Below are 18,550 nucleotides of genomic sequence, written 5' to 3'. Positions count from 1 at the left end.
TCTTTTTCTTAGGCCTGAAATCTTTTCTAAATTATTAATTAGACCAGTGGTTCTCAACCTTTTTTTTTTTTTGATTCCTGCATTGGCCTAGAAAGTTCATCCAGATTTTCCGCCGTGGTTCCCCCTTGTCAGTGATGCAGGACGGAGGGCCTGACAAGGACAGCTGTCTAGTCCATCGGATGAGACGAAAAAACGAGGTCCCGTGTATACATTAGAATGTACGTAAAAGATCCCTTAGCGGTTGGAATTCGATATAAGAGTAGGCGATAGTGCCGCTGCCCGGGAAAAATTTCCCTCATAGCACACTGTATGGCGTATGCCCGTCTTCATTAACCCAGCATAGGAGCAGAACAGTAGGACGTTAAACCCCATTTCATTTCTCAACCTTTTTTTTGCTTGCCAACGGCACACCATGGAACACATGATAAAACAGGGGCACACCTGGCTAAATATATATGAAAGATATATGAATTTTGCAAAATAAAAACATGGTAATTCAGATGGAATACAACCATAGACATAGACTAGTTATAGTAGGGTGACCCATGTACTCACAGAAATACAGTCCACCGCTGATAGTTCGAGACTACCACTGAAGCGTGCACATTCGCCGTGCCGAGACCAACTTTCTGACAGTATGATACTATAAATAGCCATGGCACGTGCAATTCTCTACAAATCTATCAACTATTACAGCCGTAAAAAATTTATTGTTGACGATTTTGAATAGCAGTTAAATTAAGCTTCTTGGTTATTACAGCAGATTTAGAAATTACGTTTGTTTCATTTTTTAAATCGCTTTATCATTAACTGTACCGTTAAGAGCGGCATCTTTTGGTTTAGTACAAATAATATCTCTGAATCACTCGGGTTAGGCAGGAACATGAAACTAGCAGTAGTTTCATTTTACTTTTACAAGCTTCTTAAAACGATTGTTGAGCTACCTAACGTGCTTATTTCTAAATTCAATTTCTTGTTCTAGCTTTCTGTTACGTTTCGTAAAAAAGTAGTCTTGATTATCCCGACCTGTCAATCAGACGTAGAATGGTCGATAGACTGGTTAAGCGAGACTAATTTCAAAACAAGGGCACGTAACCTATCTTTTACTCAAAAGTGTCTGGATGTTATGGACGACTCTTGGAACCAGTTATCAGTCTATTATTTATACATGATTAATGGTCATAGCTTATTAAGTACAACATGATCGTTTATTTAGTGACTATAATTGTGTGAAACTGATTTGAGGCTTGGCATATATATAAATATTGTGGCGTAATGGTCGAGATATATGGAGATATTTATTTATGGTGGGTCACCCTAGTTATAGACACATAGAATGACTCAAACTAAATAAAGAAAAACACAGCTATGAACTTATCAGTAGACACCAGTGAATACTCAGTTGGGATCACATGGTGTTTCACATTTTCCTAGTTTGCCGTTCAAAATTTCGCTGCACACTCGTTGAGAATCACTGAATTTTAGACATTAATTAACTTATCCAGACTATAGATAATCAACTCACAATGCCAACTTATATGTCCGATTTTCATTGGATTTGAATCTGATCTGCTGTTCAACATCCATTGATGATTCAATACAAAAAACAGTACTTTGTTAATTATCGTGACAGTGCTAACAATGACAATCGAGGCTAAAGTGATTTTAAAATAAGGTTTCTTGGCTTATAGTACAGCAGTTTGACTGAAATTTTCAGCAAATCCCATTTACATTATCTAGTTTTTAACTATTATAGTGTGAACTGCCAGCGCTTTATCGAACGCTGAAACATGTGTTAGTCCCAAAATGACCTAGTTTGTGTCGTCAAGTGGATGTTAAACCCCTCTCTCTCTCTCTCTCTCTCTCTCTCTCTCTCTCTCTCCTGATTGTTCTGAGTGTTAGAAACTATTTTAAATGTTTTGTTAATTCTATATTAACTCCAGGTGTAACCGTGTTTGTTGATAAGAGAATCAGTCTTGGTGCGTTTAAGAAAGAAATGGAACCTTTTGTTGGAACGATCTCAGAAAATTTTAAGGTAAGATAAAAATAGAATTATTTGTACAGTTGAATTCGTAATTCTGATAGACTGGTTTATTTAAATTGTGTGTTTATCATATGCAAAAACTAAATCTGCCTATTGCAGGTTTTTATTTTGACTACAAATGTTATATTAACTATTATTTAAACATTTATTAACTTGACAAGACCATAATCAACTCTCTAGATTGTCAGATGGTCGTGAATTTTAACGGATTGAAACATGATCACAATTTATTAATTTCATTTAAAAATGGATAATCAAGACTTTGTTTATTATTGTTACAATATAATAGCAATGAAAATCGAACCCACACTATTCTTATCAAAATTTTAAACTTATAGCTTCGCACTGAATAAAGTAATTTGACTGAAATTTTTAATATATACATTTTGCATTATCTAATATTGAACTATTATAGCAAGAACGGTCTGCTCTTTATCTAAATCTTATATAATGCCTCTTTGAAGTTATTATATTATTTGTGTGATTCCAGTTATTATTTTTATTGTTTATCAACAGGTATATCGTGTTTATTCTAATAACCAGGAATTTGAAAGTATCAGATTATCAGATACCTTGACCTTCTTAGAAGATGGACGGGTTAGTATTATTAATTTACAATGATTCATTCTAGGGTTGGTGGAGAGGATGGGGGCGTAGTCAAGCAAATGTGGTTTAATTCAAAAACAATTCTTTCGAATTAATCCTTTATAAGCATTTAGTAACTAGATGGACCAATAAACTACAAAGTTATGACAAAGTTTTTTTAAATCCTTATTTTTAATCAATCTTATTAAAATACAGATCTATACTTCGTTTCGTTTTTTTTTATACTTTCGATGGCCTACACTACATGGAGATCTGACAAGTTATAGCGATAGGTCACATCAGGGGTCAAAAGACCGGCTTATGACCCTATGATGTCAGACATTTGATTAACCAATCAGCATTGATGTTAAAGCTCGCCGTAACAGACCGTTTCATTGGCTTATCCCAAACACCATTCAGAACACGAGTTAAATAACAACTCTTCCAGATCCAAGTGTAGTAAAGACAAGTTAAATGAAATTTTGAACTATAAAAATGAAACGAAATAGGATCTGTGTTTTAACCAGATTGATTTTTACTGATTAATTTAATGAATGAAAATGATAAATAAAATATAATATTTGTTGTGGTATTTCTTTGTGATCTTTATAACTTGGTCCGAGCGGTCTAACATCTTGACCAGTGATGGGATTTTGCCCGTATATTCCGGACTTGTCCGAATCTTTTTTCCAAACGCCCAAAATTGTCCGACCGGGAATATGCCCAATCGGACATCAAGACATGGTGAATAATATTCAAAATTCTGAAATTAATAGTTTACTGATTGTATAACTACCACTCAACCCGATTATCGTCGATACGCTGGATTGATTAGGTAATTAAGTGATCAACGTATTTATCGTTTTATACCGTCTATAAATAACCTACCTTGATTAACTACTTAATCTGCCTTGATTGACCGACTTAATCCTTTGTCGGACAGTTCATCAATCTAGTCGTAAACAGAAGTCATTGTTTCCCCTTTGTCGGAATATTCATCAATCCAATAACTGTGATTATAATTTTAATCCTCGTGTTAACCTCGTGGTTTCTGCATTGTCGGACATATTAATCGCATTGATGTGAGCCGACAATATGTATAAACTATAGATGTCACATATTGTAATAGACATCAATAGACAGTCATTATAACTTTCAACATGCTTCGATTCAATATACATTGTATCCGATAACTTGTCTGTGATATTCCTTTGGTGGAAGCCAAAGTTAAATAAAGCTATTTCACACACACGCATGGTTCTAGTAAAGTAACTCAAAATGAAAGTAGTCATATCGCGAGACACGTGAAATTAAGAGATTTAAACGTGCCGAATCTAATAAGTGAGGTTTCTGTTTTTAAATAAATAAATAAACACGCTAAGAAATGTTGACGACTATGTCGATTGGAATACGGCTAGAGTCGAATGCGATTATTTAGCTGCAGTTGGTGTCCCTCGCTCGTTTTTGAGCGACGTTTACTTCGAAATAAATTTCGGGATGTCATATTTTTCCTTTCGTATATAAATCGAAACGGAGTATGAGATGAATGCCGGTTTTTGCTGAAAAATGTATCGAAATATGACCCGAAAAATACAGTAATTTGGGGGGAATTTGAAACAGGTACCGATCGACAGTAGTCGTCACACTTTCATTCTATGGTATTACGATGTCATGTAATTTTGTAAGAATATTATTGACATAAATTTTAATACCGTACGGGAATTAAGCATGAAAAATTACGAGGTGAAGATATTTTTTTATTACGTATAAATTTGAGTATTTTGTTGACACGTGATTCTTAATTGTGGTTTGAAAACGTCTGCTTAAATAACGATATGAGTTATGCCCCTTTATTTTCGGAAAAAATGTCCGACAAGAAAAATTTTGAAATCCCGTCACTGATCTTGACCCATGTATTAAACCAAGCAAAACTATTTTGGGATGTGTGTTTTTTGGGGACTTGGGATGAGATGTCTTCTAACTTGGGATGAGATGTCTTCTAACATGGGATGAGTTGTCTTATATTGGGATGAGTTGTCTTGGGATGAGTTGTCTGTATACCTGTTTTTTGATGTATAAATGTTTTTCTTTTTGTAGTTAAATATAAAACTTGGTCGGGCACTACAACCAGATGAACATCGAGTTAAAGTTTATCAACTTCTAGTCAACCAATCAGAGGTAGGTTTACGTTTCATTAACTTCTATAACCAATCCGAGGCATTTTTACATTATATCAATTTCTTGTCAACCAATCAGTGGTAGTTTTACATTATATCAACTTCTTGTCAACCAATCAGAGGTAGTTTTACGTCATATAAACTTCTAGTCAACCATTGTAATGTAATTCTATGAAGAATAGGCAGAAATGCTGCTATCCAGGCAGAATTCCCCTCCGCAGTCTACACATCCTTGGTACCCCCAGTGGTATCATATCATTCTACTCCACTAACCCATGGGTCCATTAAGGGGGGTTGGATGGCTGAATGGTTAGCGTGCGCGCGCTGTATCATAAAGTCTGTTATTGAGTCCACTGGCGTGGTTTTGATTCCCCGGTTGTACGTGACAAGGACTGGGTCGCCTGTCCAACCTCATGGGTTTTCTCCGGGTCCTCCGGTTTCCTCCCACTGCTAAAGACCCCTACGCACAAGCAAATTATGTAAATAAAATTAAACCATATGTTAGTCCCGAAATGACCTAGTTTGTGTCGAGTGGACGTTAAACCCCATTTCTCTCGCTCTCTCTCTCTCCCATTCAAATTATCTGCCCTTGATGATTTCATTGGCCACGTAGGTTGTTTCTACGCACCAGTCGAAAAACAGATTACATACCTGTCTTAGCATCATTGTTTAGGTTCACCTCATTACAACAGCCTGTATGTTCGATTATTAGAAACTTTGTAAGAAATTAAATATCAAAGAACTGACATTCACACAAAAAGATGTCCTAAAGTATTTTGACAAAGTGTACAACAACGATTCAACGATCTTAGTTTCAATAAAATGGGAGTTACTTCCCTTCAACCACTTGCTTTCTATTTTTACTTGTTTACAGTTCTATTAATATTTTATTTTTTCAGCCGTGTAAGTTTCTGATTGAGACGATATTTGCCAAAGGTATGACAGTATTAGAATCTAAGAAGATAATATTACCTGAAGTTAAAGAGAAGATTGGATTAGATATTCCATTAAACAGGTTAGTTGTAATTCATCACTTATAAAAGCGATTATCAGATACCCAAGTGATTTAAAGATACGTTATGGGAGATTAGATAAAGAGCTGGTAGTTCTCACTTTTATTGTTAAAAACTAGATAATGTGAAGGCAATTTGCTGAAAATTTCAGTCAAATTGATCCACCCTGAACCAAGTATTTAGCGATTGAATTTTGGGCCTAGCCTCAATCACCTTTACTAATACATCGTCTCGATTATCCATTTTTTGATTTAATCAGAAGCAGCAGACCGGGTTCTAATCCAGTAAATATCGCAGACTAGCGATGCCATCGAGAGTTGATCATGGTCTGGATAAGTTAATTGATGTCTAATTAATAATTTAGATAACATTTTAGGCCTGAAGAAAGATCTGCAGTTGGCAGATTTATCTCTTGCATAATGTATGTTTAATATACAGGGGGTGCGTGTTTCATTACCTGGGAACCTATGTTTTATATTATTTATATAGTTGTACAAGTTTTATTTATTTCCTGTGCTGGTTCGCTGGTTCAATCTCAGTGTAGACTGAGAGAAAGTTCATCAGGATGTTCCGGAGTGGTTTCCCCTTGTCAATGATGCAGGACGGTGGGCTTGACAAGGACAGCTGTCTAGTTGTTCGTATGGAACGGAAAACTGAGGTCCCGTGTACACATTTGCATGCACATAAGAGATCCTCTGGCAGTTGGAATTCGATATAAGAGCAGGCCTTAGCGCCGCTGTCCGGACAAAATTTCCCTCATAGCATACTGTATGGCGCATGCCCGTCTTCATTAGCCCAGTCAGTGCAGAACAGTAGGACATTAAACACCATTACATTTCATTTCCTTAAATAATTGTTTTATATTTCAGATGCCGATTACGTAAGAAAACCTGGAAGAATCCTGGTAACGTGTATCAAGATACATTGATCTATGATAAAGATATTTCTATCTTTCCTAACTGGGAAGTTTTCCTCGAAGTACTCGATGGTAAGATTATTTTAAACCCCATTTTTCCCTCTAAATTTCCTAACTGGAAGGTTTTCTTGGAAGTACTTAATGATAAGATTATTTTAAAACTCATATCTTTCTCTCCCAGTTTCAAACAATTAACTTTCCTAACTGGGAGGTTTTGAAATGTGATGTTTATGAGAAGTCATTTAACCCAGTAGTGTTCTTTTGACCCAAAAAAACCCACAAAAATAAAAACAAAATTCGATTTTATGACAGGATTGCCTGGGAACCAGAATAATTCTTTTGTATGATCGTATGTTGATTATTATTATAATTCATATTATGAAAAGGCAATTTACAGTATTGTAGATATTATACTGTATATAGATGTAATATGATAGATAAATATATACTACCCATTATATAGACTAATATAATATACTAGCTTTATGTTATATCTTAATATGTGGGATACAAACACATAGGCGTACGAGCCAGGGGGGCAGGGGGGTCAGCTGCCCCCCTAACTTTCGGGCGAGCTGACTTTTCGGGCAGACGGGTAAAGTGACAAAAAATTTTTATTTCATCTACTTGGGCTGGAAGAGCAGTAAAACGCGTTTTCGGCCGTCAAATATTCCAAAAATTTTCTTGGGGGGTCCTTACAAGGTCAGCTCCGCTTCTTCGCCTCTCGAAGAAATCCGGTGCCGCTGTGTAAACCTGAAATTTTTTCGGGCATTTCTAGTTTTGCTTCCCTGTCTCCGAGCCCTAATAAAATACTAATTTTACTTATCTTTTAATTGAATACCACAAATTTGTACTGAGTTGACTATGGATTAAAACATTTTGTCTGGAGCCACTCTACTTTGTGCGACATTTTTCGGGCATCGATTATTATTTGTGAATGCAGCTGCAACAGTCTGATTGAATGGTTGGAATTCAAAATGGGATTTAGGTTACAAAACCATTGGATACTGTTGGAGTTGCTTACACGGGCTAGAATAGCAGAAAACGCATATGCGGTGGTTAAATTTTCCAAATTTTCTCCGGGAGGGTGAGGCCTCCATACTCCGCGACGATTGATTGGTTGTTTGGAATTCGGGTCAGCCAGGTGGGCTATATTGGACCAAATTGAAGTTGCTGTATTCACTGGCTGGAATAGCAGGAAAACACGTTTGCGGCAGTTAAATTTTCAAAATTTTCTGCTAACGGTCCCGTCTTCGTGGACTGTTAATGATTGATCTTTTGATAGGAATTCGAGTCAGCCATCTTAATTAGGCTATAATAGACCACTTTGTTCAAGGACTGAAATAGCAGGAAAATGTGTTAGTAGCCGTCAAATATTCCAAAATTTTCTTTTTTGGGGGTGGGGGGGGGTCTGTGCAAGGTAAGCTCTGCTTCTTCGCCTCTCGAGGAAGACAGATGCCGCTGTCTGTTAACCCGAAATTTTTTCGGACATGTCAGGTTCTACCCCCCTAACTGTCATCGAGCCCGTACGCCTATGTACAAACAGATACATGATATACTACCCTAGACTGATATGTGGGATACAGACATACATGATATACTACCCTACAGACATATACCACCCTAGACAGATATAATATACTAGATATATCCTTTTATTTTATGATCAGTAGTGGAATACCGCGTTTTATCAGTGAAATAAAAGTGTTATTCCACTGGCTAGTTGTTTTTACCTAAAATGATTGTAAAATCATGAAATAAATAGAACATTTGTCGTTTTGTCGTGAATAACATATTTTATTTCATCTCGAAGCAAGAAAACGTTTATATTTTCACTCATGCTACGCATTCGTGAAAATATAAGTTTTCTTGCTTCTCGATGAAATAAAATATGTTATTCACTCTAAAACTACAAATATCCTCTATATATGTGGGATATAAACAAATATACATGATATACCACCCTAGACAGATATAATATACTAGATATATCCTTATATGTGGGATATAAACAAATATACATGATATACCACCCTAGACTAATATAATATACTAGATATATCCTTATATGTGGGATATAAACAAATATACATGATATACCACCCTAGACAGATATAATATACTAGATATATCCTTATATGTGGGATATAAACAAATATACATGTTATACCACCCTAGACTAATATAATATACTAGATATGTCTTAATATGTGGGATATAAACAGATATACATGATATACCACCCTGGAATAATATAATATAGCATACTAGATATATCTTAATGTGTGGAATACAAACATATACATGATATAATACCCTAGACTGAAATAGTTATGTATTAATATGTGGGATACAGACATATGTATCGCAGCTGAAAATGTTATTGTAATAAATTGCAACGTTTATTTCCTCAATGATCACTCATCAATGAGAACAATTTTGTTTATAATTGTTTACATTTTAAATAAAATTTTAGAATAATTTGAATCTATGTTTAAGATTTAAGATTCTATCAAGGTTTGATATGTTTTTCAGCTCCTGATGAAAAATTGTCTTCATCCCAGTTAGCGTTGTATGTTCGACGATGGCGTCCATCTTTATATGAGTTTCAAAGTTTCCAGGAGGTTGTATTAAATCATGAAACCATGGATGAACTCAAATCAAAGGTTTGTTAAACAAATTTCTTATTATAGGATTTGTATGACCTTCAAATGCCCCCGATTTTAGCATTGCCCCCAAAACTCCTTTAATTTTTCCACTGGCTTCAAATCCCTTGAATTTTAACACTGTCTTCAAAACCCCTTGTTTGTTAAACAACTTTGTTATTATAGGATCTGTATGACCTTTAAAAGCTCTTGGATTTTAGCACTGGCCCCCAAAACTGCTATAATTTTTTATCTGGTCTCAACCCCTTGAATTTTAACACTGTCTTCTAAACCCCGTAGGCTGTAGCACTATTTCAAAACCCCTTGAATTACATATTCCTGAAGCAATGGCCCGAGAAATCCCTCCTTGGCCATTGCTGGATTGACTTCTGATACTTTTGAGAGAGTGTGTCTATTCTTCCCGTTCAATCAAATCTATCCCAAGTACAGCAACATGGCAGCACTTCGTTTACTCTGGGGTCTTCCCTAAAACTTTGGACAGTGATTTAAGGTATTAAAACTGCGTGAGCATTGTTCGTCTCCAAGTTATATTGTTTACATTGTATCCGTGTTGATAGCCTTGTTTGTCACACAATTACTGTTTCTGCAATATTCTACTATGCACTGGTCAACTGGGCATAATAAAATCGTGAGTCATGACCTAATGTTATGTAAACATATTTGGTCCAAATTGGAGCTCTGTTTAAAGCGTAATGATATTGTTACGCAGTTAGCTATTGGTTGTTAATCGGACTATTGACCAGTCATAATTTGGAACAGAAATTTGCTTCCACTACAGTAGTTTAAGTGAGATTAGCTCTAATCAAACAAACACTGCAAGGAGTATGCTTGAATTATAGCACTGTCTTCAAAGCCCTTTCAATCTTAACACTGTTTTCAAAACCCCTTGAATTTTAGCACTGTCCTCAAAACCCCATGGATTCTAACACTGGTTTCTAAACCCCCTTGGGTTTAGCACTGTCCCCTAACAACTTGTGTATTGGTTTTTAAAACAACTTGTTTTTATGCACTGTCCTGAATAACCCTTTGATTTGGTCTGTGTATGAATATCCCTTCATTGTCTCTAGACATAAGGGGTTTGCATGGTCGAATGGTTAGCACGTGCGCTGTATCATGCGGTCTGTCATTGAGTCAACTGACGTTGTTTCGATTCTCTGGTTGTACGTGACAACAAGTAGGGTCGCCTGTCCAACCTCGTGAGTTTTTCTCCAGGTCCTCCGGTTTCCTCCCACTGCTAAAGAACCCTACGCGCAAGCAAATTATTGAAATAAAATTGAACCCTGTGTTAGTCTCGAAATGACCTAGTTTGTGTCGAGTGGATGTTAAACCACATTTCTATCTATCTATGTCTATACATTTTAACGTATTACCATCTGGAAGTCTATATCTTTGTTTTAATCTGGAATATTTGTGACTTTATTTAATAATAAAACTGTTTGATATGTTTGTTTCAGATATCTGATATCAGTGGTATACCATTAGAAAATGTTGATGTAGCTAAGGTAAATAAATCTTTAATTATTTTATGAATGTATTACATTTAATTAATGATAAATTTGTGCCCACGTTGCCAGGATTTTCTAGCTTGATTTCATCTTGCCAGTGTCTTGTTTTTCATATGGTACGGGGGAGGGAGGCATGGCCAAATGGTTAGCACGTGTGTGCTGTATCATGAGGTCTGTCATTGAGTCAACTGGCGTGGTTTCGAGTCCCCGATTGTACGTGACAAGGAGTAGGGTCGCCTGTACAAACTCGTGTTTTTTCTCCGCGTCCTCTGGTTTCCTCCCACTTCTAAAGACCCCTACGCGCAAACGAATTATTGAAATAAAATTGAACCATGAGTTAGTCCTGAAATGACCTAGTTTGTGTCGAGTGGATGTTAAACCCCATCTCTCTCTCTCTCTCTCATATGATACATAAATCCCAGATCACATATACACGTTGTCCTGTATGTAAAAGAATCCTTGGCATTTTGAATATATTGAAGATTAGTTGGTTATAAATTATTAATTAATTGATTGATTATACTGTATTGAGTATACTGTATTGATTAATTGATTGGTTATAATTAATTAATTGATTGGTTATAATTTATTAATTAATTGTATTATGATGTATTTATTAATTGATTGGTTGTTATGTATTTATTGATTGATTGGTTACGATGTATTTATTAATTGATTGGTTACGATGTATTTATTGATTGATTGGTTATGATGTATTTATTGATTGGTAATGATGTATTTATTGATAACTTGATAATACAATGTTATTTGATTGATTATACTATATTAATTGGTTGATTAATGAATTGATTTATCAACAGGGTAAAGGAACGTTCCCATGTGAAATGTCTGTGTTAGAAGCTCAGTTAGAATTAGATTGGTCACCACAAGCTGTCAGATTAAATGTAGGACCTCTCTATATTTGTGATGACGGACATGTCGTTTATTACAGGTACGTTAACATCAATATTCATTACCTTTGTAATGGGGGGGTTGGATGGCCAAATGGTTAGCATGTGTGTGCAGCTGTGAGCCTCAGTTGTCAAAGGTAAAGCACACTTTCAGATGTGTGTGGAACTGTGAGCCTCAGTTGTCAAGGTAAAGCACACAGTCAGTTGGTGTGCAACTGTGAGGATCAGTTGTCAAGGTAAAGCACACAGTCAGATGTGTGTGCAGCTGTGAGCATCAGTTGTCAATGTAAAGCACACAGTCAGATGTGTGTGCAGCTGTGAGCATCAGTTGTCAATGTAAAGCACACAGTCAGATGTGTGTCCAGCTGTGAACATCGGTTGTCAAAGGTAAAGCACACAGATAAGAGTGTAGCTGTGAGCTTCAGTTGATTTTGTATTTTATGAAATACTTTGTCTTTTTCAGAGATAAAACTGAAGAATTGGCAGAATTATCAGAAGAACGAAAGAAAGAAATACAACAAAAGGAAAATATCAGGTACAATTGGTTTAAAGTTTCATCAATAATTGAATTTAACGACTGTTTTTCATCAACAGTTTAATTTTATGACTTTTTTTTTTCATCAACAAAATTTTATGACTATTTAAAATCAATCTTATTCAGTTAATGGAACTAATGTGTTTCAGATTTTCGATTTTGGCCTTGTTATTGCCTAAGTCAATTCCACTTGAGTATTGTCGATAGCCAGATCTTATAGTGTTTTCTCTAGATTTTATGGTTCCCTCCATTCAGTTGAAATCTCAATTTAATGTTGCGAAATGAAATGGGTTTAACGTCCTACTGTTCTGTTCCTACTGGGCTAATGAAGACGGGCAAATGCCTTACAGTGTGCTATGAGGGACATTTTGCCTGGACAGTGGCACTATGGCCTACTCTTATATCGAATTTCAACTGTCAAGGGTTCTTTTACGGACATGCCAATGTATACACGGGACCTCGGTTTTCCATCCCATCCGATCCAACGACTATACGTTCTCCCTTGCCAGGCCCTTTGTCCTACACTACTAAAAATTGGGATCCACACCGGAAAATCCTCATGAACTTTATCGACCAACGCAGGGATCGAACACGCAACCTCCAGGTAAGCGAACCAATGTTCTACTCACTGAGCCACCGTGGCTCCCCCATCAACATAGACTTTTCGCCTACATCATAGATGTTGACATGTGACAAATGTTTTTTTAATGTGTATTTTTTTTTTATTCTTCAGGATAGCCAAATATAGTCCCAAGATGTCAACCTATTCACCAAGGAAAGAACGAGCCTTGAAAATCTACACGGATGACGATCCACCATCTTCTAGTAAACTTTCACCAGATCTCGATTAGCGTGGTTATAATAAACCCCGGGGCGTATTCCCTGATCAGATGATTCTACCCCATCTCATATTCCCTGATCAGATTAAGGCAGGACACTACCTTATAAAAGACTCTGTATAGATTGATCTGTCAAATTTTGATATCGGCTAAAATTGCCCAAAATAGTTAAAATTTGTTGATTTTTCAAGTCGTGTCCAGCCTTTATATTATATAGTGTTAAATATTTAGTCATTTTTTTAGGTAAATCAAACTTTAACTTTTAACTTGCTTTTTTCCGTACTCAATTTTTCACCCATATCAGGTCTTAGAAAATCAAATTCTCAAAATCTATGAGAGATAATGGTCTCATCTTTGGAATACGATTAGTGCTATAGCTACTGTGTGCAATAAGGTGATTTTCAATGTGTTTGTTATACAGTTGGACATTTTATTGTACAAAATCTTTTTAGTGGTGTGTTCGGCCACACCCACTTGTTTTATGTGGGATGCAAAATGTTCTTTATTAACATTCAAATAGTAAAATTTATGCCTTATTGCACTTTTTAATGCCTATATATGTTATTCCAAATCACAAATAGTTTGTTTCAATAAAATTGTTGAAGATTTTGATTTCCTAACATAGCCACCGTGAATATATAAAAAAAAATCCAATATGGCCACTATTTCCATGGCAACAAATAAACATTTTGCGCTCAAATTATCAAATCTGATTTGGGACATCATATACTAATATTACACTAAATGGCAAGTTTCTGTTATCAATGTAAAATTCTTAGGTAGCGTCCTGCCTTAAACCAAGACCCATATTTTTCAATCTATTAAACCCTTGTTTTCCCTAATCAGAGTTCGGCCCATATCTTCTGATCTGGTGTATCAAACTCTAGCCAATATTTTCTGAACTTAATACATCCAGGCCCGTAATCTCTGTCAAGGCCCTTAATCTCTGACCTTATTAAACCCAGGCCCATATTATCTGACCTTATTAAACAAAGGCCCATATTATCTGATCAGGTTAAACACAGACCCATATTATCTGATCAGGTTAAACACAGACCCAAATTATCTGATCAGGTTCAACCCAGGTCCATAATCACCCATCTGGTTAAATCCAGGCCCATAATCACCCATCTGGTTAAAAAACCCAGGCCCATAATCACTGATCTGGTTAAAAAAAAAAACCAGACCGCTACTGTCTGATATTCCTGTTAAATCAAAGATCCTGTTTTGTTAAGTCATATAATAGTTTAGTGTTTGTTAAATATTTCTTCTAGACAAATTTTACATAAACAACATCTTTCTGACGTTAATCAACGAAATACTCTGTTTTATTTGAACCTCGTTTATTTAATGTGTAAACTGCTGTTTGGGTATCGCCCTGTCATCATTAGCCCAGTCGGTGCAGAAAAGTAGGACACTTTTTTATTTCTTAGTACCACTGTTTATCTAATCGTTTAGAGGCATTTAGGAACTGGCTACAGTAATAGTCTATAACACATACTTATGGAAAAACAACAGTAAATTAATTTGGGCGCCGTTTCGAAAAGTATTTTATCAAGTTAAACATAAGAGGTCTTTCTTTAGGCCTGAAATGTTATATAAATTATTAATTAGACATTAATTAACTTATCCAGACCATGATCAACTCGCTATGCCATTTTATTTCTCCGATTCTCATTGGATTTGAATCCTATATGTTGTTCATTGTCTGTTGATGATTAGACGCAAAAATGGATAATCAAGACTTTGTTAATTATTGTGACAGCGCTAACAATGACGATCAAGGCTACAGTGATTTTTAAATAAGTTTTTCCCGGCTTAGATTGAAGCAATATTCCCTTTACATCATCTAGTGTTTAACTATTATAGTGAGCACTGTCAGCTCTTTATCTAATCTTCCATAATGTATCTTTAATCACACGTTGAAAGAATACTCTTTGATACCTCGCCCATATAAATTAGTAGTTGTTTTTCTAGAAATATGCGTTAAAGTTTATTGTGTTATTCATCTGTAGTAAAATAAAATAAAGCCACCAATCATCATTTGAATGATTTTGAATTCTTTGCAAACTAAAAAATGGTGAAAGTTAAATCTCTAAAAGAAAAATCAGTCCAAAAAATGGTTCAATTCCGTTCAGTTTTTACAAAGATATGATGAATTAAAAATTATACATCATTTGTAATCAACTACAAATGATACAAACAAACCAGTGCCACACGCATGGTTAAATGATACAAACAAACAAGTGCCACACACATGGTTAAATGATACAAACAAACAAGTGCCACACACATGGTTAAATGATACAAACAAACCAGTGCCACACGCATGGTTAAATGATACAAACAAACCAGTGCCACACACATGGTTAAATGATACAATCAAACCAGTGCCACATACATGGTTAAACGATACAATCAAACAAGTGCCACACACATGGTTAAATGATACAATCAAACCAGTGCCACACACATGGTTAAATGATACAATCAAACCAGTGCCACATACATGGTTAAATGATACAATCAAACCAGTGCCACATACATGTTTAAATGATACAAGCAAACAAGTGCCACACACATGGTTAAATGATACAAACACACAAGTGCCACACACATGGTTAAATAATACAATCAAACCAGTGCAACATACATGTTTAAACGATACAAACAAACCGAGTGGCACATACATGTTTTAATGTTCAGTAAAATATTTTTTGATGGGCCTCTTTTGAATCTGATTGAATCCAAGCCAGGATATTTTGATTTTGTTTTGTTAATTAAATGTTAAATAATCAACTTGAGTATTTTTTATGAATGGATTAAGCCATGAACAGTAAGAACAAATGCAGATCAGTGGCTTTATAAAGATTGATAACGGTATCTAAATGGTATGCATTAATACTGTGAGTACGCCTACAACAATCTCCTAGAGATCACGTGTGTTAACGCTGTAATTGCACCCATAACAATCTCCTACAGATCAATGGCTTTATAGAGATTGATTATGGTGTGTGTGCGTTGATACGTGACCACACCCATAAATGGCTTGATAGGGATTGGTAACGGTATCTAAATGGTGTGCGTTAATACTTTAACTACGCCTATAACAATCTCCAATACATTAACACTTTGACTATACCCATAACAATCTTCTATAGATCAGGGACCTGTTTCACGAAATTTTAACGAAGACAAAATCCAAATTTTAGTAATTTGATTGGATAATATTAGATTGATTTTAGTACTTAGTCAATCAAAATTGAAGTATCTACTAAAATTTGGATTTTATCTTTAGTTAAGTTTTCGAGAAATTGGGACAGCTACACACAAGCGTTGCACCTGTAGATGTGCTCTAAGTTCAAACATGTATTAGACATCAGATATTAGTTTTATAACTACCACGATGTGTAGGTTATGACCATAATAAATAAAATTAACCATGTGTTAGTCTCAAAACTACCCAAGTCATGTATTAGCTAAAAGTTAAAGTTCATTATTTCAGTGTTCACAATATAGTTTGTTTTATCAATGGCTTCTAAATATAGTGCTACCATATGTTATACCTTCACACACATCACAATACATTAGGTAACGGCTAAATGTGTCTATTGCCGGCTAAATGTGTCCATTGCCGGCTAAATGTGTCCATTGCCGATCTTGTTTTTAGGCTTCAAATGTTATATAAATTATTATTTAGACATTTATTCGCAGGACAAGCCCAAAATCAACTCCCTGGACCACCAAATGGATTTAAACACCCACGTGACTAATTGATAAAATGGACAATCACGGCTTAGTCTTTGTTGTCAAGTATCATTGCTACGATAATCTTCAAACTGTCATAACTTTGCCCAGAATAAAGTAATTTGAATGAAATTTTCAGAATATTTATATTTCATTATCTTTTTTGAACTATTATTGCAGGAACGACCCACGCGTTATCTAAATCTTACATAATGTATCTTTAAATTACACGTTTATTATGTAGGGTAGAAGACATGTCCTCTAATACTCGTTATACCTTCACGAATAACACAATACCTTAAATTACATGCTTATTATGTAGGGTAGACTTGTCCCCTAATATACATGTTATACTTTCACAAATAACACAATACCTTAAATTACACGCTTATTATGTAGGATAGGCTTGTCCCCTAATACTCGTTAAACCTTCACAAATATCGCAATACCTTAAATTACACGCTTATTATGTAGGGTAGACTTGTCCCCTAATATACACATGGTATACCTTCACAAATTTCACAGTAAGGTACATTTATGTAAGATTAAGGTAAAGTGCTGTCCATCCTTGCTATAATAGTTGTTCAGAGATTTGATTATGGGCTTGTCATGTTAATAAATGTCTAATTAATAATTTATATATCATTTGGAACCAGAATAAAGACCTGCGGTAGATTAAGTTCTTATAAAATGTATGTTTAAATTACAAGCTTATTGTACACATGATAGCTGACCATTAAAATAACCCCATAGCTTCAGACTGATGCACTTGATTAAAGGTTTCACCAGGCCTTTATACAGAAATATTATTATCTTGGATGTTTGCTTTCAAGGGATGTTATAGAATTGTAGCACTTGCGACTTTACCCATGTCTGATCATAATGCTAGTTATCTCCCTTTGTAAATAAACAAAAAAAAAAACCTGAGTAAATATTGTATATTATATATATATATAGTTATATGTATATTGAAATAAACTGTTTGTTAAAATTATAACATATTGGTTTATTTTTATTCCTATTTTTGAAACACGTACCAACAGTGGCACAGTGATGAGTAAGGCGCTAGCTCACATACCAGGTGATCCAAGGTTTGGTCCCGGTGAAGGCCAACAGAAGTCCCCAGATATTTTCGAGAGTGGTTGTCAATGTTGTAAGGAACTGTGTCTAGTCTTTGGGATGGGACAAAAAAAACCCCAAGACCCTGTGTACATGAAAGCCGTATGGCTAAATTTATCTCATAGCACACTATATGGTGTATGCCTGTTTTCATTAGCGCGGTCGGTGCCGTTTAGTATGACGTTAAACCCCCATTTCATTTTCAAAACATGATAAGTAATGCCAGCTGAATTTACTGTTTCTGAAAACCAGGTCAACACTCGAAGATCAGAGTTTTTGATTTTTTACTCCACATGCACAAACTAGGTCATTTTGGGACTAACATATTGTTCAATTTTATTTCTATAATTCACTTGCGCATAGGGGTCTTTAGCAGTAGGAGTAAACCTTGCTTCCTGGGTCATACAAGCAGGGAATCGAAACCAGGCCACTTGACTCAATGACGATCTTTTAGAGGCATTTAGTAACTGGATAGAGCAATAAACTATAACAC

The 18,550-nt window shown here is 35.4% G+C and overlaps 1 protein-coding gene across 2 annotated transcripts in view; it reads left to right on the top strand.

Moving 5' to 3' along the window:
- The window catches only part of LOC126811514 (ubiquitin carboxyl-terminal hydrolase 47), a 42,057-nt gene extending 24,122 nt beyond the window's left edge, over window positions 1-17,935 (top strand). For both annotated transcript variants that reach the window (XM_050537186.2, XM_050537187.2), the window contains exons 25-34: window positions 1,944-2,035; window positions 2,561-2,641; window positions 4,727-4,807; window positions 5,706-5,821; window positions 6,689-6,807; window positions 9,271-9,401; window positions 10,856-10,903; window positions 11,728-11,858; window positions 12,281-12,352; window positions 13,086-17,935. In XM_050537186.2, the coding sequence (XP_050393143.1) occupies window positions 1,944-2,035; window positions 2,561-2,641; window positions 4,727-4,807; window positions 5,706-5,821; window positions 6,689-6,807; window positions 9,271-9,401; window positions 10,856-10,903; window positions 11,728-11,858; window positions 12,281-12,352; window positions 13,086-13,203 (989 nt within the window). In that variant the 3' untranslated portion in view covers window positions 13,204-17,935. The remainder of the gene's footprint in view (window positions 1-1,943; window positions 2,036-2,560; window positions 2,642-4,726; window positions 4,808-5,705; window positions 5,822-6,688; window positions 6,808-9,270; window positions 9,402-10,855; window positions 10,904-11,727; window positions 11,859-12,280; window positions 12,353-13,085) is intronic.
- The last annotated feature ends 615 nt before the right edge of the window (window positions 17,936-18,550 follow it).

This window comes from Patella vulgata, chromosome 2 (assembly GCF_932274485.2).
Source record: "Patella vulgata chromosome 2, xgPatVulg1.2, whole genome shotgun sequence".
NCBI lineage: Eukaryota > Metazoa > Mollusca > Gastropoda > Patellidae > Patella > Patella vulgata.
The sequence above is the reverse complement of the archived record's forward strand: the minus strand, read 5'-3'. Positions and strand labels throughout refer to the sequence as shown.